Source organism: Ctenocephalides felis, unplaced genomic scaffold (genome assembly GCF_003426905.1).
Source record: "Ctenocephalides felis isolate EL2017-DRISC unplaced genomic scaffold, ASM342690v1 CF-g0.4_SCAFFOLD_01886, whole genome shotgun sequence".
Taxonomy (NCBI): Eukaryota; Metazoa; Arthropoda; class Insecta; order Siphonaptera; family Pulicidae; genus Ctenocephalides; species Ctenocephalides felis.
In genome coordinates this window covers 94,866,170-94,888,839 of record NW_020538040.1, presented here as the reverse complement: position 1 = coordinate 94,888,839, position 22,670 = coordinate 94,866,170, and the positions used below count along the sequence as shown (strand labels likewise).

Below are 22,670 nucleotides of genomic sequence, written 5' to 3'. Positions count from 1 at the left end.
AAAAAGCTTCTCCACTGAGCTTTTGTGCAATAAAATTACATACACGTAATAAATGTTTCACGTTATCTCTACTGAATATGTCATTAATTTAATTGTATCGTACATTGTATAATTGGCGACAATCAACAATATCCTCTTTTATAATATTATAATTCGACATTTGAAATTTCTAACATTTTAATAACTCAATGTTGTATTGTCTCAACAAGTGTAAATAGTCTGCCGCAGATAAGATAATGCACATTTGTGATATTGTAATAGACATATTTTTAAGTTGTGTTCACTCATTTTTTTAATTGAAAATATTAGTATGATTTTCAATAGCAATAAAATATTGCTTACTATACATAGGTGAAAGCATTTTTGATGAAAAAGTTGTAACAATTTTCGTGTAAAAACATATAGTAACCATTTTCCTTGGTACATGTTGGTTTGCGATAAAATTATTGCATATTTGCCATTGAATATATAACTATGTTGTGGGTGAAGAAACAAGGTTGTCTTTCGTTCTAGTCATCACATGAATTATGCATTATTTTTCAATAAAACTTATAATAATAAAAATGATTTTTTTAATTTATTCATTAGGTGAAATATACAACTATTGATGAATTTGTATTTATTATTGATTTTTCCTATAGATCCAGACACACATACACATACACACGCATTTATATATATATATATATATATATATATATATATACACTCAATAGTTTGGCGTGACTTTTAATTATATCATTTTATTAGAATTATATAGAGTAACCGAGTAACCTAACAAATTCGCTTATTTTCAAAAAACTTTGTTCATTTAGAAGAATTAAAATTTAGATGTGCATACTGTCATTACATGTGTAAAAATGTGTATGCTTGGATCTTTACAAATTTACTGTAATGTATAAATCGATTTGAATGGTTTGAATATAGGTACTCGATGTATATTGACAAAGCACAAATCCCATATAGTTTTGGCCCAAAACTTTTGGGTAAGGCTTAGAAAATAAATTTACAAAACAACTTTTTTGATAATTAATCATAAAATTTATGCAGAACAAGCATCTTGATAATTGGAATATTCGATTTTTTTTCAAGAACTTAAAAATGTTCGATTTTTAGCTTAGAGCTGGCATGCAAATTTTATCATTCATAAAAAAGAAGCTCCAGCAGCTTGCCTTTAGGTACACGAGGTCTACTTATCACTCGTACTTACCTATTGTTAGTGTTTTATAGGAATGTTAAAAATACTATTACTTTTAATCCATTTTTCACTTCCCAAAGGGTGAGTATAGTATACTATTATATTGCTATTATAATAGCAAAAAAAACGAAAATGACAATTTTTGCATATCTTTACGTTATAGGGTTGCCTGAATATTTTGGCATACCTTATAAAAAATAAATTTATGTGTGTGTTTATAGTATGTATGTATATATGTAGTATATTTGGATATAAATTTTTGCCCACCATTTCGTGAGCACTGATCAACCATTTTGAATGATTCAAAAAGCATTTGATCCATATTGATATAGAGATGTGCTGATTAGTTTCTGGCAGAGGAGGTACAGCTTTCCAGTACAGGGGGTTTTGAACATATGGAGCAACAAGTACCTAAAATGTCAATTCAGTTTTTGAGTCATCGGAGCGTTCGATTTGAGTGATGCAAAAAACATTTTAGTAGTATTGAAAGAATGAAGAAATAGTTGAATTTTTGGGAAGACAGGTCCAGCGGTTTCGGAGATCCATTAAAAAAAATTAAAAAAAAATGGCGGTGAAAAATGATCATTTGATATATGCGCATCGAATTATCAGATATTTTATAGAAATTTCAATAATAAAAAAGATTTTGTTAACTTCCCGTAGGGAGTTTTAGTAATCGCAAAAAAATCGAAAATGAAATTTTTTATATATTTTTACGTTTCAAAGGTTTCTGAATATTTTGGCATACATTAGAAAAAATGGATGTATGTATGTGTGTGTGCGTGTGTGTGTGTGCGGATACAAATTTTTGTCAACGATTTCGGGAACACCGATCAACCGATTTAAATAATTCAAAAAACATTCGATTCGTACTGATAAGGAGACGTGCTGATTAGTTTTTGGCGGGGGCAAGTCTAGCCGTTCCGAAGATACGGGGCAAAAAGTGCCAAACGGTGACACGGTTTTTAAGAGAACGGAGCGTCCGATTTTAAAAATTCAAAAACAATTTACTTGTATTAGAAAGGTGAACAACTGTTCAAGTTTTCATGAAGGCAGGTCTAGCGGTTTTGGAGATCTAGTGAAAAAAAGTAAAATAAAAATGCCATTTGGCGGTCAAAAATGATCATTAGACATGTGCACATCAAAATATTAGATATTTTATAGAGATTTTAACAATAAGTATAAATTTTGTTTACATTCCTATGGGTTCCGCACCAATGCTTATCCATTAGACTTCGATATTTCGTCTCTATGCAGTTAAAGCAGTACGATTGCAAGTTCAGAATTTTCAAAATATATCAAAATAAATTTTTCTTCAAAAAGTTTTTTTTTTCAAAAAAAGTAAATTTTTGTCAAAAATTTATAATTTCTCAAAAATCTAATTTTTTCAGAGTAATTTTTTTTCAAAAATGTTAATCTTACTACTCACTAATTTACATTTTTATGGGTTTCGTACCAAGATTTAACCGCGTTAGACTAGACTGCGACGCGGCGCTTACGCGCATCGAAGTTTTCCGTCTAAAACTGCCATGCAGTGAGATCGCTTTGAAAAAAATCCAAAATTTTAAAAAAATAGGCGTTTAATATATTTAAATCACGGAACGGGAAGTTTCAGCAATTTGCCTTAAGGCACTACTAGTTTTACAAAATATTGTAAAGAACTGTTTTCAATTTTATCACAATGAAACAATGATTTACTGTTAGCTTGTTTTGCATTAATACGTTACCTAAATGGCGTTACATATATCAGAGTTTACAAATTTCGTGCTTAGTTGCGCGTCTTGCTTCGACTTCCCATGGGACTGTTGTAAATGAGCGTTGTTTATGCACTCGCGACTCGATCATTTGCATAGCTAGTTTACAACGTATATATTTTATGACACATAGAGCGATAATGCAAAAAGAGTCGGTAAAAATTATAAACGCTTTTTAAAAACTGTATTGGACGGTTACTCTACCTTGATTATGCGTTCAGTCATGAATCACTTTTATACTTCGGTATCAGTTCAGAATTAATTACCTTTAGTTCAAATCAATAATCGTTCGTTATCGGTTTGAAAACTCCATTTCGTTCGTATTGTTACTCAATTATGTTTGTTATGGATTTTATTTGCGCAGGAAATTTAGTTATTTTGAGCTCATATGTAAGTTTAATAAAATTTGTTGTACGAATTAAATAATTTTTATAAGCTATTTTTTGCTTTTGTCAACAAGAGTGATAAGTTAAGATGTCTATTTTCAAGTTACATCACAAGGTAAATATAATATGATTTTTTTTTAATTTATTTGTTTATTACAAGTAAATACAAAAATATAATAACAAATTGCACACCTATACAGTGGCGTACCTAGGGGAGGGGCGGTGGGGGTGGTGGGGGCGGTCCGCCCCGGGCGGCACTTATTTTGGGGCGGCATTTTTTAGTTTATTTATACATAGTTGTAAAAAGCAACTTATTCATTTTATATTTATTAACTTCCGTAGGGTAAGTTATAGTAATGGACCGACAATCGAAAATGAATTATTTTACATTTCTTCACGTTTTGAAGGATTCTGAACATTTTGGCATACCTCAGAAAAAATGGAAGTGTGTGTGTTTTGTGTGTCCGCATTTTTTCGTTCACGTTTTCGGGCGCCCGATCAACCGATTTGATGGTACAGAAATTAGAAATCGAGTTTTTGAGAGAATGAAACATCCGATTTGATTGATGCAAAAAACTTCAATTTGTAATGATGAGGAGAAGTGGTGATTAGTTTTTCGCAAAGGCAGAGATACCAAGCAAAATGTGCAAAAAATATCTGTTTTTGAGAGAACTAAGCATCCGATTTGAATGATTCAAAAAACTTTCTACGTGGATTTTATTTTGAATTCTACCTAAAGTTCAAATGCTCACTTATATACTTGAAATAAATAATTTTAACTTTGTAATTCAGTTTATATATTTCTTCTAAATATTAGACAATGCCCTTTATTTCAAATTTGATTGATTGAGTTTTGTTTATTTACTTTTCTGTAAACATATATAAGTTACAGTATTTATAATTATATATTTGAAAATATTTAATTTTCCTCGAATATATCATTACAGTACGGGAATTTCCAGCAATTTGCCTTAACTTACAATACGATACACCACTAGTTAACTTCCCCAAGGAGAAGTTTATGTTTTCATCAAAAAATCCGAATCGCTAATTTTATGTTTTCTCGACGTTTCAAGCCATTCTGAATCGAATGAGCCCAAATTTGGAAAAAGTATGTGTGTGTATGTGAACAGATTTTTTGTCGTAAATTGTCGTTTTTTCAAAAACGGCTAGACCGATTTCAAAAATTTAAAAGCCACTCGATGTATCTCGATGAAGACTATTATTTGTCAGTTTTGTGCGACGATCGGCCAAGCTGTTTCTTTATAATTCGCAGAAAAGTGAAAAATTTTTCGTCTACGTTTTAGCCTGCAATTCTGAATTGATTTTGAAAATTCAAAAACCGTTCGAAAGATATTAGTTGGGAATCGTGCTGATTAGTTTTTGGCAGAGATCGGCCGGGTCGTTTTCTTAATAAAGTTTAAAAAAAAAATTCGACGATTCTTATGATTATTTTTTTGACGGTAGATACCACAGTCTTCTAGATCATACTAAAATATTACGGTCCTACGACAACTGGTTTAGCTTTAAAAATTCGTCAAAGTTTGCAAAAATTAGTATGGTCTTTTTGGCCTTTGTCAAAATTAGACCTTTGTTTTTCAAAAACGCCTGAACCCATTTCAGAAATTTAAAAACCATTTGATGTATCTCGATCAGGCATATCGTTTCTTTGTGCGACGATCGTCCGAGCCGTTTCTTTGTAATTTGGAAAGAAGTGTTAAACCTTTCGTTCATTTAAGCTCATACTACCGAACCGATTTTAAAAAATTAAAAACTGTTTGAAAGATATTAGTTGGAATTGATACTGATCAGTTTTAGGTGAAAATCTACTGAGCCGTTTTCTTGTAATTAACTGTTGAAAAAAAATTTAAGCCGATTTTTATGAAACTTTCTTTGGCGATGTATATCATTGCCTTATAGAACTCACTGAATTATCACGGCCTTACGACAAGTAGTTTAATTTTAAAAATTTATCAAAGTTAGAAAAAATGTTTTTTTGACGTTTGTTAAAAATAAAATTAGATGATTTAGTTGGTATAACGATAGTGTACTTGATCTTGAACATCGTTAACCATTAAAGTCCTAAAACTGGTTCAATTATAATTATTGATTAATTAAAATTATTGATTTTTGAAAATTTGCTTTTAGAAAATACTCCGAGTTAACGTGTTTGTTCGTTCGTTTGCAATGATGTGTAATAAATCCACTCGGAATACTTTTAATCACTCATAAATTAATTTATTTTTTATTGATTAAGTCGATTATTTACACATTTCGGGAAGTTCATGTAACTTGCCTCAAGGCAAAATACCAGTACCAACCAGTTTTCTTTCTTGCATTATAAATGATCATTATGATTTTTATTATTGTCAATATTTAATTTATATAAATTATGATTAACCATATAATTTAGAATTTTATTCCTCGGTGTATATAAATGTATATTTGTGTAAATTTTGAATTCTAATTTAAGAACAGGTTAATAATTTTATTTTATTGTATTCATTAAAATTCGTTGAATTCGTATAAGCATCTTTACGATTTTGTTCAGCGATTTTTCCTATTTTTTATATCAGCTTATAAATGTCATTTCTTTTGAAAAGTTTATATGATTACTTTGAAGTGATTTATCAATATTTTTTTAAATCATCAATTTTTCTTTTGAAAATCAGGGCTGGCGGAAGCCTTAGGGCATTATATAAATATGTTGACGAGTGCATATAAATATGTCTGAAAAAAATTACTTTGTGTATTAATTAATATTGATTAAATAACTTAATAATTTTTTAACTTCCGTAGGGTAAGTTATATATAGTAATCGCAAAAATGTCGAAAGTGAAAATTTTTATATATCTTTACGTTTCAGAGGTTACTGAATTTTGGCATATCTTAGAAAAAATGGATGTGTGTGTGTGTTTAGATACAAACTTTTGTCGATGATTGTAGGAACACGCATCAACCTATTTGAACAAAACATTCAATTCGTACGGATAAAACGTGCTAATTAGTTTTTGGCAAAACGGGTCCAGCCGTTCCAAAGATACGGGGCAAAAAAGCCAAAAATTGTAATTTAGTTCTTGAGAGAACGAAGCGTCCGTTTTAAGTAATTCAAAAAACATTTTATTTGTATTGACTAAACAGAGAACTGTTTCTGGGATGACAGGTCTAGCAGTTACAGAGATACAATAAGACAAAGTAAAAAAAATGGCATTTGGCGCTCCAAAATGATCATTAGATATATCCACGTCAAATTGTCTGATATTTTCTAGAGATTTTAATAATAAGAACAAATTTAATTTACATTTCTATGGGTTCCGTATCAATGTCTAGCCGTTTCGCTTCGATATTTCGTCTCCAAAACAGCTGCGCAGCGCGATTGTTTTGAAAAAAAAATTACAAGTTTTCAAAAAATTTCAAAATATAAAAAAAAAATTTCAAAAAAGCTATTTTTTTCAAAATTTTTGAAATTTTCAAAAATATATTTTTTTCAGATTTCAAAAAATTTTTAATCTTTTTTAAAAATTTTATGTTTCGGTACGAGAAGTGCCAGCAATTTGCCTTAAGGCACGATGCCATGCACCACTAGTTTATTTGTATTAATTTATGAAAACTACTATTTGACTGACTTATAATTGAAAGGGCGGCAATCTGGAGACCGCCCCGGGCGGCAAAAGTTCTAGGTACGCCACTGCACCTATACAATTAATATCAATACAATCATTCAAATTACATAATAAACTATGTTATGCTGGATTTAACGAATATGTGATATTGAAAAATGGAAAAATTCTATTAAAAAAAACATAAGTATATATACTAAGATATGGCAGAATTAAGTTCAGTAAGGGAAGTTAATATATTGCTGATATATTATATCAGCCACTTCTTTGTGAATTTAGTTTTTCGTGTATAGAATTTTTCTTTCCATTTCTCTTTCGTATTTTGTTAGTTAAGTTAGATTTTTTTGAAGTAAAACTTCTTTAGGCGCGACTAGGGTGTAAATCCGTACAAATGCAACGGAAGTGCGTTACGGCAGATAAGATAAGATGAGAGTCGAGTGCCAATGATTCGTCATTCGCTCTCGATGATATCGTTTCTATACGGGTCGATTGTGATTAATCGACGCGTATGTGAATAGAGATCTGTCGTAGTATGCGTATTTTTTAGGCAAAACAGATATTACAGCTATTCAAAGGATGAGATTATTATATCGCCAGCGAAAAAGTAAAAAAAAAATACCATCAGTCAATGAATATATGTTAATTTTAATTACATGAAGTGTAATGCTTCAAACACAATTTTTACATGATGAGTGAAGTTGCGAAAACAATATTTGTTTAGGCGTTGTTCAACATAATCCACTGTGTGAACGAATATTATAGAAGTTATTAATCAGCAATTATTTCATTTCTCTAATGAAGGTTCATTTCTAAATGCTAATTACAATGACAAACCGATCATGTCATATTTGAAGTATAACTTTAGTACATTATTGTTTTTGAATATTATACATATTTTTAATGCTATTATAAATATATTATTTATAATTTATCATTATATAAATGTGTAAAATGGTTGACACTAATAAATATGTGCATCACGAGTGTTACCATATTACTAATAAACATTATTCAAAATTGTTATATGATGTGTTTATTTACCTAAAAAGGACAAGAAATACAGGTCACAAGCGTACCCAGCGCACTTTTGAAAACAAATCATCATACACAAAAACTAACTGCTGGCGATTAACTACTAATGTTTAACTTACAACAAAATAACAAACAAAGTGATCTATCTGAATAAAAGAAATCGAACAAAGAAACTGACTCATTAAAGGGCGCAGACTGAATGCAATAATCTGAACATGTTCAAACAAACATACTACATCTTTCACTCTTTGAATCCTATAAATCAGTATAGTGCAGCTGCCATGGCTACTGTCACTACCCTATCCTAGCACAACCGAACCTACTGATAAGTAATACTTTGGATTAAAATTTGTATGTTTTAAAATAAAGACATAAATGAGAATTTATTATAAAGGGTATGGGCGCATTGCTATACAGAATTGGCGCCACCCTTGTATTTAAATAATTTATATGCCATTTTTAAAGTCTTTTTGAAAAAATCCGATATACCAATTTTCAACGTTTTGACCAGTGGCGGATCCAGGGGGGGGGGGGGGTCACGGGGGTCATGACCCCCCCCCTGGGCCTCTCTTAGGACTTAGATAAAACATTAATTCAACAACAAAATTACTTCATAATTATTTCATTTATGTATTTTTTTACCAAACACATTTTATAACTTGAATAATTAACTGATTGTAGACGAATGGGGGAGTCAAAAACCCTAAAATTTAAGGATTTTCTAATCGTATTGCAAATATATGTTTTATTACAGTTCAGGGAAAAAAATCATTCATCCGAAATTTCAAATTCGCTCATTCATTCAAATCGAATACTCTGTTCTCTCAAAAACTCGATTTGTATTTTCTGCACTCTGTGCTCCGTATCTGCGTAACTGCTGGACCTTTGTCTTTACCAAAACCTAATCAGCACATCTCCCTATCAATAAGAATCGAATGTTTTTTGAACCATTCAAATCGGTTAATCCGTGCGCCCGAAAACGTGGACGAAAAAATGCGGACAAACAAAACACACACACACATCCATTTTATCTGAGGTATGCCAAAGTGTTCAGAATCCTTCAAAACGTTAAATTTTCGGCCTATTACTATAACTACCCTATGGGAAGTTTATAATGACTGATTTAGAGAAGTATACCTAATAGCTGTAAACCATTTTGAAGAGAGGAACGATTGCAAATTGTTTTTTTTTTTCAAATATAGTAATTATTTTTTTTGAAAAAAATGGTTTGAATATTACACATTGATGGAAAACGAGCACATACGAAATACGAAGCCGAATACATACACACGGTGAATTTTTTAAAAGCGCGGCCAAATAATCCAAACTTTAATTATCATAAGTAAGCCACTTGTCATGCCATAGTTTAGCACGTTCATTTAGAGCAAAAACTCTATCGCCATGCAAATAGAAATGACAAATCTATTATGAAAAAGAAACGACTTGACCGATCTTCGCTAGAAACCATTTATTTCCAAATGATATAAATCGAATAGTTTAAGCAAAAACGGTTCAAAATTTTTGACAAAAACATGGACGATAATTTTTGCACTTTTCTGTCAATAGTAAAGAAACGGATCGACCAATTGTCTAAAAAACTAATCAACGCAAGGGCTTATCCAGTTTCATTTTATAGTTCTTAAATTTGAACATCGGTCCAGACGAGAAAACGTCGAGAAAAGGTCAAATTTTGACTCACGTCAAAGACGCAGATTATTTTTAACTTCCCGAAGAAGTTTGTTTTCATAAAAAAATCCGATTCGCTAATTTTATGTTTTCTCAACGTTTCAAGCCATTCTGATTCGCATGAGCCCAAATTTAGAAAAAGTATGTGTGTGTGGGTGTGTGTGTGCGTGTATGTGAACAGAATTTTTGCCGTAAATCGACATTTTCTCAAAAACGGTTCGACCGATTTCAAAAATTTTTGTGCGACGATCGTCCAAGCCGTTTCTTTATAAATAGCAGAAAAGTGAATTTTTTTTCGTCCACGTTTTAGTTTACAATTCTGAAAATTCAAAAACCGTTCGAAAGATATTGGTTGGGAATCGTGCTGATTAGTTTTTGGTAAAGATCGATCGGGCCGTTTTCTTATAATAAAGTTTTTTTTTAAAAAAATCGACGGTTTTTATGATTTTTTTGACGGTAAACACCATAGTCTTCTAGATCATACTAAAATATTACGGCCCTACGACAACCCGTTTAACTTTAAAAATTCGTTTGCACAAATTGGTATCGTTTTTTTGGCATTTGTCAAAATTAGACCTTTCATCGACGTTTGCTCAAAAACGCCTGAATCGATTTCAGAAATTTAAAAGCCATTCGATGTATCTCAATGAGCACTATAGTTTGTCAGTTTTGTGAGACGATCTGCCAAGCAGTTTCTTTGTAATTTGAAAAAGAGTGTTAAACTTTTTGTCCAATCAAAAAAATAAAAAATCAAAAACTGTTCGAAAGATATTAGTTGGGAATAATACTGATTAGTTTTAGGTGAAAATCTACCGAGCCGTTTTCTTGTAATTAACTGCTAAAAAAAAAATTAAGCCGATTTTTATGAAACTTTCTTTGGAGATGTATATCATGGTCTTATAGAACTTACTGAAATATTACGGCCTTACGACAAGTAGTTTAATTTTAAAAATTCATCAAAGTTTGAGTAAATGAGTAGTTTTGTTGACGTTTGTTAAAATTGAAATTAGATGATTTACTTAGTATAACGATAGAGTACTTGGTTTTAATGAACATACTAAGTCGATTAAAGTCCTATGGAAACTGGTTCAATTATAAAAATTATTGATTTTTGAAAATTTGCTTTTAGAAAATACTCTGAGTCAAAGTGTTCGTTCGTTTTCAATTATGTGTAATAAATCCACTCGGAATACTTTTAACACTCATAAATTAATTTATATTTTATTGATTAAGTCGATTATTTACACATATCGGGAAGTTCATGTAACTTGCCTCAAGGCTAAATACCAATACCACCTAGTTAATATATAAGGTTAGGCGGGTACAATTTAACTTTGAGCAATTATATTGTGAAAACTAAACGAAAAACCTAACAACCAATAAGACCAAGAAGAATTTAGTACAACTTTCAGCTAATTCATCACTGTAAAAATGTGTTTTTTTGCTGTTTTTAAAAAAAATTGTCCCCCATAGGCGGGATAAAATCGGCGAGAGGACAAACAATACAATTTACTATTTTTAATTTTAAAGGGATTTAACGAAATAATAGTTACATTATTCAACGAATGAAAAATATAAATTTTATAGATACATTTTTTACAGAGATAACTCTGTAAATAACCTTGATTTGATATTTTGTCCACAATATTCACCAGCGGAGTTGGAATAAATATTTGTTAACTTCCCGTAGGGTAAGTTATAGTAATCGCAAAAAAATCGAAAATGAAAATTTTTATATATCTTTACGTTTCAGAGGTTTCTGAACATTTTGGCATACCTTAGAAAAAATGGATGTATGTGTGTGTGTGTGTGTGTGTGTGTGTGTATGTATGTATGTATGTGTGTGTATGTATGTGCGGATACAAATTTTCGTCGACGATTTCGGGAACACGGATCAACCGATTTGAATAATTCAAAAAACATTCGATCCGTATTGATAAGGAGACGTGCTGATTAGTTTTTGGCAAAGGCAGGTCAAGCCGTTCCGAAAATACGGGGCAAAAAGTTCCGAAAACGGTAACTCAGTTTTTAAGAGAACGGAGCGTCCGATTTCAATAATTCAAAAAACATTTCATTTGTATTGACAAGATAAAGAATCGATACAACTTTCATGAAGGTAGGTCCAGCGGTTTCGGAGATATGGAGGAAAAAGTAAAAAAATGAGCCATTTGGCGGTCAAAAATGATCATTAGACGTATGCACATCAAATTATCAGACATTTTATAGAGATTTTAACAATAAGTATACATTTTGTTAACATTCCTATCGGTTCCGTACCAATGCTTATGCGTTAGACAGCGACGCGGCGCTTACGCGCTTTATATTTTGTCCCTATGTAGTTAAAGCAGTACGATTGCTTTGAAAAAAAAGTTCAGATCTTCCACAATATGTCAAAATAAAGAAAAAAAAATTTTTTCAAAAAAAAAATTTTTTTTTAAAAAAAAAAAATTTTTTAAAAATTTTTTTTTTTTCAAAAAAAACTAATTTTTTGTCCAATTTATAGTTTCTCAAAAATCTTATTTTTTCAAAGTATTTTTTTTTTCAAAAATGTTAATCGTTTTAAAAAAAAATAATAATTTTTGGTACGGGAAGTTCCAGCAATTTGCCTTAAGGCACGATGCCCTAATTGCCTTAAGACAGAATTCTACTTACAGCTAGTTTAATTTATCTCTTGTGAAAATGCTTTTTTAACGCCGTAAGAATCAGGGTGATGGCTGGTTGTACATTTTTCCCTCTACTTTCGAATATTGTTGTTAAGAAATCCTGAACTTTACTTGTTTTTGAGACATCGGTGGTGGACCTTTTTACCCGCGAATCTTTAAGCCCCGTTTTATCTAATATATATATATATATATTATATATATATATATTATATATATATATATATATATATATTAAATTTGTTACATACTCATTGAGGACTATAAAAACTTTTCAATTATGACCCCCCCCTGACGCCGAAGCTGGATCCGCCACTGGTTTTGACCTCATCTTATGTTGTTGTAAATATTCCAAAGTAGCTTATTTTTTTAATCTGACTATGTAATAAAAATTTATTACTGTTCTTTAAAATATACAAGTGTATTATTGATCACATATCTTCTACACAAATACTTAGCTATGCTAAATAAATAAATATGTAATAAATCAATTAAAATTATATTTGGTTATTTTGTGTATAATATGTACTTGTGGCCCATCCAACAAAAAATTACAAAAACTTTAACGCAACATATTTCATAATATAAATCTTCTTTGATTATTCCTGTTTGTTTCCAGGGTACGTGCAATGAGCGACGCCGAATCGAGTGACAGCCGTCCGGCATGTTCGGAGTCCCCGGACGGCATGTCAGGCTCACCGTGTACTTCGATCAGCGGCGGCGTCTCTAGTCCGGAGCTGGCGCAAGCTCGGACGTCGCACTCCAACAGGTCAGTGGTTAAAATATTTTTTTTTTGCATGCGTTATATGACATCGGGTTTCATATTCATATGCAGTTTTATACGCGGTCAGTCATTATATGCCATGTTTATGAAATATGCTTGTAATGGTTGGTTTTTGAATACTATGTGATGTTACATATACGAGCTTGTGGCTGGATTCAAATATTTTATCAACGCTTTAGGGATTTGCTTTAATTTGTACAAATTTGTACAAATTAAAGCAAATTAATTTGTAACCGTTTTGATTCTGTTAAGATGATTATATGTCACGTTTTCATTCAATTAATTATTTTATTCTTCACAGACATTATAATATTTTTTTTTTTAACTTTATGTTTGTCTTTATTTATATAGAGATTTTTTTTTAACGACGCCAGAAAATTTTGCGAGATTTTGGCTACGTAAGACATACACTTTTTTATGTTTACTTGCAATTAGATGTGTTAATTATGCCTTCTAATAGATTAAATCTATTATTATAGTAGCTCTTATTTTACTATTGTTTTACAAAGTAAAACTTGTCAATATTCAAATGCAAGATATACTGGGTGTCCCCGGCTTTAATGTGAAGCCGATACACGGTGATAGTGTTAACCTTAACTGTTCTGAAAAAAAATTAGAAAAAAAGAATTGCGTTGTTTGGGAATTATGAGCGCTTAAGCGCAACCTAGAGCTTTCGTGAAATTATGACCATTTTTCGGTCATTGTGGTTAACTTTTATTAATTTTGTTTATTCAAACTTTAGAACCATAATCGTGAACATCAATTTTTAAAACCACGGCAAAAAATACCACAATTGTTTTAGGTTTTCAAGAATTAAGACTTTATATTTAACTATAAATTTACACTATTGTTTTTATGCAATAAAACAGTGCCATTTACGTTTTTTTTAATTATATATAATAATAAACCATATTTTAAAAAAACGAAAAGTTTACTGCATGTTTTAGATACCTCTATTTGTACATTTTCTTCTCCGTTTACATGCACCTGAAGTAACGTGTTATAAATTTTCTATAAAAACATTGTTGTGGTTCGAATGAAAATAGCTTTTTTAATTAAAAAAATCTACATTTTCCATGCCATATTCGAGGGAGCCTTACACCCGATCGCCGTGGGGTTTATGTTTTCTAAAATTAAACACGTGCGTTGCATATATCTTTTGTATGCATACGTGTAGCTTATTACACGAACTGGATATACTTTTGAGAGCTTTCCATCTCTGAATAGAGGATTGCACAATTGTTGCAGGTCGAATCGAGTGCGAAGAAAACGTAGAATCGTATAATAAGTGCATCGGTCCATGCTGCAGCTCTAGAAAATAGTTTTGCGACTCACATGGCTGAATAGCAATAATCAGCAGTCAATGCAGTAAATAGTTCGTATTCAATCATGTATCGATGTGCACATATAAATGATATGTGAATACTTACATAAATATATGTAATGTATATATAGGTATCTGCAACGTGTTTTTGCTATAAGATTCACATATCGTATGCTGCATAGAAATCTATTCCTTTGTTACATTACTTATGTTATAATACTGCTTCAAAAGTACTTATTAGCAAATTATTCAAATTATTAGTTCGATCACGTTGTATTATAATCGGATTCATTATCATAGTATTTAATAGAGAATTACATTGACACTATTCATTTTTATTTTTTTATTGTTTTAATTATCGCATAGTACAAATCAAAATATAAAAAAGTTAATCAGTAATAGTTAAAATTATTTTTTCAAACGATAATTGTCTGAACGAATGATAATTAATATTATAAATATAGATTAAATGCTTATGGTTTGTATTTTTTTGGGATCTTTTATAATATATACATGGTCTGTTCAAAAAGTACCCGGAATTACTAATAATTAAATTTCGCGGGTCTGGAGTGTCTGATTGTCAAAATTTTTTTTTATTGTGTTGGTATACATGCCCCTAAAGTATGATGAAATTTTCAGCTATATTCACTGTTTACTTTGTCTGTGGTAGTCGCTAAGGTTCGACGTGTTTTTCTGAGCTCGGCGATTTTTACAATGGAAGAATTGAAAAAGTCAAAGAATTTGTATTAAATTTTGCGTAAAAAATGAAATAAAGTGTTGCAAAGTGCAAAAATTCACCAGATATGGCTCCGTGTGACTTTTTCCTATTCCCAAAGTTGAAGAGACCCATGAAAGGACGGCGGTTTTCCTCGATTGAAGAAAATCGCCGAGAGTGCTCAAGGACATATCAAAAAGTGAATATCAAGGGTGCTTCGAAAATTGGAAAAAACGCTGGCATAAGTGTATTATATCTGGGGGGGACTACTTTGAAGGGGACCACATTAATGTAGACGAATAAATAAATATTTTTTTGAAAAAACGAAAATTACGAAAACTTTTTGAACAGACCTCGTATATATATATATATATATATATATATATATATATATATATATATATTTATTTATACATATACAGCGTGTCCCAAAGCTTAACGTCAAGCCGAAACAGGGTGATGATAGTTCTGACCTTAGCTTTCCTGAAAAAAAATTGAAAAAAAATCATCTGACGTTGTTTGGAAATTATGAGCTAAAAGCTCAGTACAACCTTAAGCTTTGGTGAAATTTTGACTATTAATTTTGTTAAACTTCGGAACTGTGACCGTGAATAACGTTTCTAGGATGACAGTAAAAAATAATAGCACAGTTGCCCCAAGTTTTCTAGAAATAATACTTCTGTTGAACTATGAATATAACATTTTTAAAATAGGTCTTTCTGTCAAAAAAAAGTACTAAAGTGTGTTGGCCACTTTCATCAAAACACCGGGATTGTAAAATGGTAAAATACTTGATTAATTATTGAAAATTTTCGAGTAAAAAAATAGCAACCTAAAGCTACATGTTTCTTGAACTATGGAATAATTCTTCTGAAATTAATACTAATTAATCTTTGAGTAATAAATATCATATATTTAATTATAAATATATTTAAATTTTTAGCTAAATGTATTTTACGTATAGGTACTATATTATTGATGAATTTCCTAAATGAATTATTGAAGAATTTAAATTTTTTTCTTATTGACTACGTGATTTGTCATATTTCAATAATTTATTGTTTTATATTGTTTTAATTTAGGTCACTCTATTTTTATAGAACTATCAATCACTGTTAATAATATGTAAAAAAAACTCAATGTGTTGTTACGATTATGTTACTTTCAACAGAACATTGGAGTTTTATTGGCCATTACGAGTTTAAATGAAATCTCAAAAGTTTCGAACAAATATAGAGTCATTTAAAGTTTTTGTGACGTTGGTCTATATCAAAATTGTATGGTTACTATTTTTACTCTTTACTAGTGAATTTAGATCGTTATTTCATTAATACAGTGAAAATAATTTTTTTTACAATTATTAATTTTAAGATTATTTAGAGGAAAGATAATTTGAGAAATGCTATCTATAATATTGTTGTGTGATTTTATATATATATATATATATATATAAATATATATATATATATATATATACATATACATATGCATATACATATACTATGTAATACATACATACGTCCTTATATATACATATATATATATATATATATATATATATATATATATTTGGAAACAAAATCAATATATAATTTTATGTCATCATTCGTATAATATCAATTTTACTTATGCCACATTAAAAATACCATTGACAAATATATCGTTAATTTTGATAAAAAAAAGTAATTATGTATTTCAGACGTTTTTGGTGATAATAAATTAAAAATCACATTTCATTAAAAGCGAACTCTCTACATATTTTTCGTTGTTTTATATTGCTTGTGATGACAATGCTACATTGAAACGGTCAAATATATATCTATTTGCGTTTGTATTACATAATTGATACAGAAAAAAATCAAAAATTTGCGATCGAAAAATGAGGTCAATCGTTGTTTGTTATTTCTGATATCGAATACTTAATCTACAAGGTTTTTCGTGGCTAAGACATCAAATCGCTATCAATATTTAGTATTGTCAGTGAATTCAGACATTATTCTCGCATTGTCTATAAAACTAATTAAAACTGACTTACAATTAGTCAAAGAATTGATAATAGAGCAGTCGATTCGTAGAAGCATGGCCGTGATAGGAGTTTTTTTTTCCTTCAAAAAAAGGTGTATATACAACATTATTCTTAAATAACAGCTTAGGAACTATTTAAAACTTATGGACTATAAGTGTTAGTTTTGACAGCAATAATTAGTTTTCACTGTATCAAGAAAATATTAATTCAAAATGAAATTACTTTTGCAAAGTTACTCATTGTCAGTGAAATATTTGCTTATACTATGCATTGTTCATAATGTGATTAAAATATATGGAAATAAAAAAAAACACTTATTTTTAAAATACGTATTACATAATTGGTAAAATTTTTACACAATTATAAAATACATTCATATATATATAATGTATACTAATTGCAACAAAAGTAATTTCATATATAATGTTTCTAGAAGTTACAACTTCATAAATTATTATGTAGAACACTTTTTGTGCAAATAATTTTCGATTCATTTATCGGGTTTTCTCAATATGTTTTAGGAAAAGATTCAATTCATTAAATTTTTCAAGAAGAGATGCGATTTTTATGCGTTTTCTACATCCGCACAAAAACAGGTTTAACTCTGTATATATATATATATATATATATATATATATATATATATATATATATATATATATCTACTTATATATAGTTATATATAATGTATGCATATACTAAAACGGCAGTATTTGTCAAATATCTCACTGACCTTGCCAGTATCAATATTTAATCTTTACATTATATCAGACAAATACGTTGTAACAATTCTCGATCGACTGTATAAAGGTTTAGTATAAATATATGGTTTTATAAAATATTTACCTGATTCATTATTAGTAGGACGTACGAGAAAATATGGAAAGCTACGTATACATTTCTAATGAAACAAACATGAAAACCAATATAATGTAATGTTAGATTTATACCGTTAGAAGGGTAGTTATGAAAGGAAATGTTAATTGTTTTAGTTTACGGAGATTTTTATAAGGTTATATTATGCACGTACTTTTAAATGCGAGTAATTCATGAAATGATGTATAAGGTTAGATTTATTAAACAAAATATATAGGCAAATGTGGAATAATAATGGATTGTTTAATAGATGAAGATGATCAATATTTTTTTGTTAGATTGTTTGAGAATCAATTTTCATTTTAAAGAGTATCATGTTATTTTGAAGAGTTTGATATTTGTTTTTCGATACTTAAAAAAAAATCTTTCTTCAACACATGCAGAAATGTTTTTAAATCATTCAAATTGAATGCTTTTTTATCAAAAACTGCCATTTAACTCGGTATCTCTGAAACGGCTGGACCTGCTTTTGCCGAAAACTAACCACCACTTCCCCTTACGAATCGAATGTTCTTTGGATCATTCAAATCGGTTTATCCGTTCTCTTAAAAACTGTCATTTTTAGCACTTCTTGCCTTATATTAGTCAAAAACTAATCAGCACGTCTCCTCATCAATAGGAATCGAATGTTTTTTTTAACTAGTCAAATCGGTTAATCCGTACGCCCGAAATTATCGACGCAAAATTGTTTCTACACATACACACACAAACACACATACATACACACACCCATCTATTTTTTCTGAAGTATGCCAAAATGTACAGAAACCTCTGAAACGTGAAGATATGCAAAAATTTTCATTTTCGATGTTTGGCCCATTACTATAACTTCCCTCGGGAAGGTGAAAATAAATAATATGTCATTCATTAACAGGCAAAAAATATTTTTATTCAAAAATGTATAATTTCTGTCTAGCAATTTAAGATTCATTTTCAGATGTCTGGTAGTATATGCAATTTACTATTTGTTAATATATTTATTTGTTGCTATTTTATATCACCGTCATGGAAATATTTTAAAATTTATTCTAAAATGCTAGTAGGTAATACATTTCAAAAGCGTCTGATTCCTTGCGAGCTTTTACTTCCATATCAAGTATCCAGTTGGAATTGTTTATGCAGAAATGATAACAACTCGTACCTTAAACTCTTTGAAGCGTACGCCACGCATTCCGGGAATAAGCTCTGCAAAGCCCAATAGAGCGTACCGTTGCCTATTCGTAATAGGACGACCTATCATTATGCTGTTGAAGACTTCTAAGATCTCCTTTCGAAGTTTCTGTTTGACATTAAAAACATGTCTATACTTTGTGCCCATGATAAATCTCATTTCACGGCTGTTGCTATTTATTGTTTAAATTTGGAGCCGATCAAAAATTTTTTTAAGGCAAATTGCTGGTACTTTCCGTACCAAAATTAAATATTTGAAAGAAAAAAATCAGTAATCAATAAATATTGATCAATAAATTGTTTAAATTGTTTATTGTTTTAAACATTATCCAATAGATAATTATAATCACTATATATTTTATCGTTCATAAAATATACAGCGACGATTTTATCGCTAAAAACACTTGAGAAAGTTTACATTAGGAAGAGGTGCCGAATAAATTCATCTGAGGATATATTTCTTACGATTAGAATAACGCATTTAAAACATATTTTCAAATATATTATAAAACTGAATTGTAAATTTAAAATTCATATTTGAGGTATAACACTTTGTATATTTTTGAAAATTTTGAAAAAAAAATTCTGTAAATTTTGAAATTTGCTTGAACCGTAAAAGTAAACTTGAAAAATTAACAATCTTCTTACTGATCTAACAAAATTATAAGAAAATTAATACTTATTTTTAAACATTTTATCAAATATTTGAAAATTTAATGTGCATATATCTAATGATCATTTTTGACTGCCAAATATCAACTGTTTTTTACTTTTTTCTTTGTATCTCCGAGACCGCTAGACCTGCCTTATTTATAATTTCATCAATTTTTCATTCTGTCAATACATGTAAAATGTTTTTTGAATCATTCAAATCGGGTACTCCGTTCTCTCAAAAAGTGAATTACCGTTTTTGGTACTTTTTTCCCCGTATCTTTGAAACGTCTGGATCTGTCTCGACCAAAAACTAATCAGCACGTCTTCTCATCAATAGGAATCGAATGTTTTTTGAATAATTGAAATCGGTTGAACCAGTGTTTTCGGTGTTTTCGAAATCGTCATTTTGGTTCAGTTTCCGATTTGAATCATTCAAATCCTTTGATTCGTTTGCCCGGAATCGTGGACCAAAAATTGTATCCAAACATACACACATACACATACACACACATACATTCATTTTTTCTGAGTTATGCCAAAATGTTCAGAAACCTTTGAGAAGTAAAGATACGCAAAAAATTTCATTTTCGATTTTTTGCAATTACTACAACTTACCCTACGAGAAGTTAATAATGTTATGGTTTTATTTTTAATTAATTAACAAATCAAACAAAATAGATATTTTATTCATTTTTTCGGTATTTTCAACTACAAAGTACTTATATCAACATTTCAAATTATTTTCAATGCGTCTTTTTTTAACTGCATCTTTATAATTGTATGTGTTCATAATAAAATCAAATACATATTTTTATTTTTCTTTATTTTTTTCATTTTTTCTCTCGTTTTTAAACATGATTTTTTATACAAAGCTAACAAGAAATAAACTGAAACGTGCGATCACATTCCTTCTTATAATTAATAAGTCACTGTTATTGTAAATTTGAATGTTTGAATGTTATTATAAATTTCTTCTTTAAAAGTAGTCAAAAATATTAACTAATAGTTATCGGTTAACTAATCAGTCAATATATTACAGTAACTATGTATCATTATACGGAGAAGTCAGAATCATCATTATAATTATGACAAATGTAATGGTAATGATCAGAAACGGCATATTCTTTGGCACTTCGATCCACTTTCGATCCACTTGTACTTTCAGAATATGAGCTTCCACAAACCAGACAGAATTATTCTTTGGATGATTATATCTTTTGTGAAATCTTTCTGTGAACCGTGTTTTGTTTTTTCTTTCCCTTTCTCTTTATTATTTTGTCTTAGTTAAGTTAGATTTTTCTTTACGTGTTTAGTCTTTCAACATGTTATGACACGTTTTTCAGACATAAAAAATATGTCACAACCGTACCCACAAACCCTATCCAACGTACACTTTTGAAAACATATCGTCGTTTTGACTGAGCTAAATTATCTAATTGCTTGTAATTAACTACTAATTCACAAATTAACAGCAAAGTATATTATCTGTATACAAGTGACAGTTATTTTAAACGAAATCGAACAAAATAAACTTATTTTGACTCTTTAAAAGCAGTGCGGTGTACAGCTCGTGTTAATGTAAGGCGCTGACTGCGTAGGATTGCAATAATGGCAACTTGTTCAAACAAACATACTACAACTGTCTCCCCTCGGACCCTATTTCAAAATCAGTATAGTATAGCTATTATGGCGACTGTCACTACTAGGGATTCCAATACCGGGAAAAAAATTTGATACCTGTAATTCGGTATTTTTGCTTCGAAAATTGGTAATACCTGTAAAATAGCGATGATATTTTTTTTTAATATGAATTAAATTATAAATTAACATACTATAGATGATGTTACTATTTAGAGGCAGTATGAATATATGTTCAACACAACTTAGCAACAAAACATTTATTTTTAAGAATTTAACAAAATTAAATACTACTTGTTAATTTTTATCCTCCAGATTTGCACTGTTTGGTATATTACATTCAATTCCTAGGCATTTCATAATTCTAAATAATAATTTTGTAATAGTATTAATTATAATTAATAATTTTAAGTTTTGGACATAGTATCTTAACAACATTGTTGCGCCCCCTTTAATTTTTGTAATAAAATTTAATCACTACTCAACTGTTATTATAACTTAATTGTCAAGCTAATAATTAATAATTATGTATGATAAAAATTAATCATGATGTAGAAGTATAAATAAAAAACAAATTCATTCATTTTTTATGTTATTTTAACATTTTTGAATAGTATTTTGAAAACACCTGCACGTCATCATTGTAACAATTTTGCTCCTCCCTAGAAAAGCACGCCCAGGCTGGAAACCACTTACTAATATGTTATTTACACAATATTTAATTATATTGATAAATGTATCATTATATTTTCCATCTGAAGATGCTGTGTGGGCTTATAATAAAATAAATATATAAATGAATGAATAAATAAATAAGTCTATATCAGTTTCAATTTCGTTTTGTGAAGCGTTGTGTAAATATTATATACTTCAGAATATTTATTATTTTTTATTCATTTGTTTTCAAAGATTAGAATCTGTTCTCTGAGTAGACGTTCGAGTGCTAATTTCATAAGGCATCGATGATTTCAGAAATTAATAGAATAGAACGCCTTTTTGGAACAGACTATGTTTGATTTCATATCAATTTGTGCTTTTTGAACACAACAAAGTAATTAGAAAAACCTTTCCAATGTGATAAGTAAACTGTTCTTTCGCAATATTTCCATACCGAAAACACCGTCATTTTTACCAAAATTATCACTAC

General features: G+C 29.6%; 1 protein-coding gene across 2 annotated transcripts in view; it reads left to right on the top strand.

Annotated features, from left to right (window-relative positions):
* Nucleotides 1-22,670, top strand: part of LOC113378424 (protein cycle-like) — a 322,860-nt gene that overhangs the window by 189,360 nt on the left and 110,830 nt on the right. For both annotated transcript variants that reach the window (XM_026618951.1, XM_026618950.1), the window contains one exon: nucleotides 12,956-13,105. In XM_026618951.1, coding sequence (XP_026474736.1) covers nucleotides 12,966-13,105 — 140 coding nt within the window. In that variant the 5' untranslated portion in view covers nucleotides 12,956-12,965. The remainder of the gene's footprint in view (nucleotides 1-12,955; nucleotides 13,106-22,670) is intronic.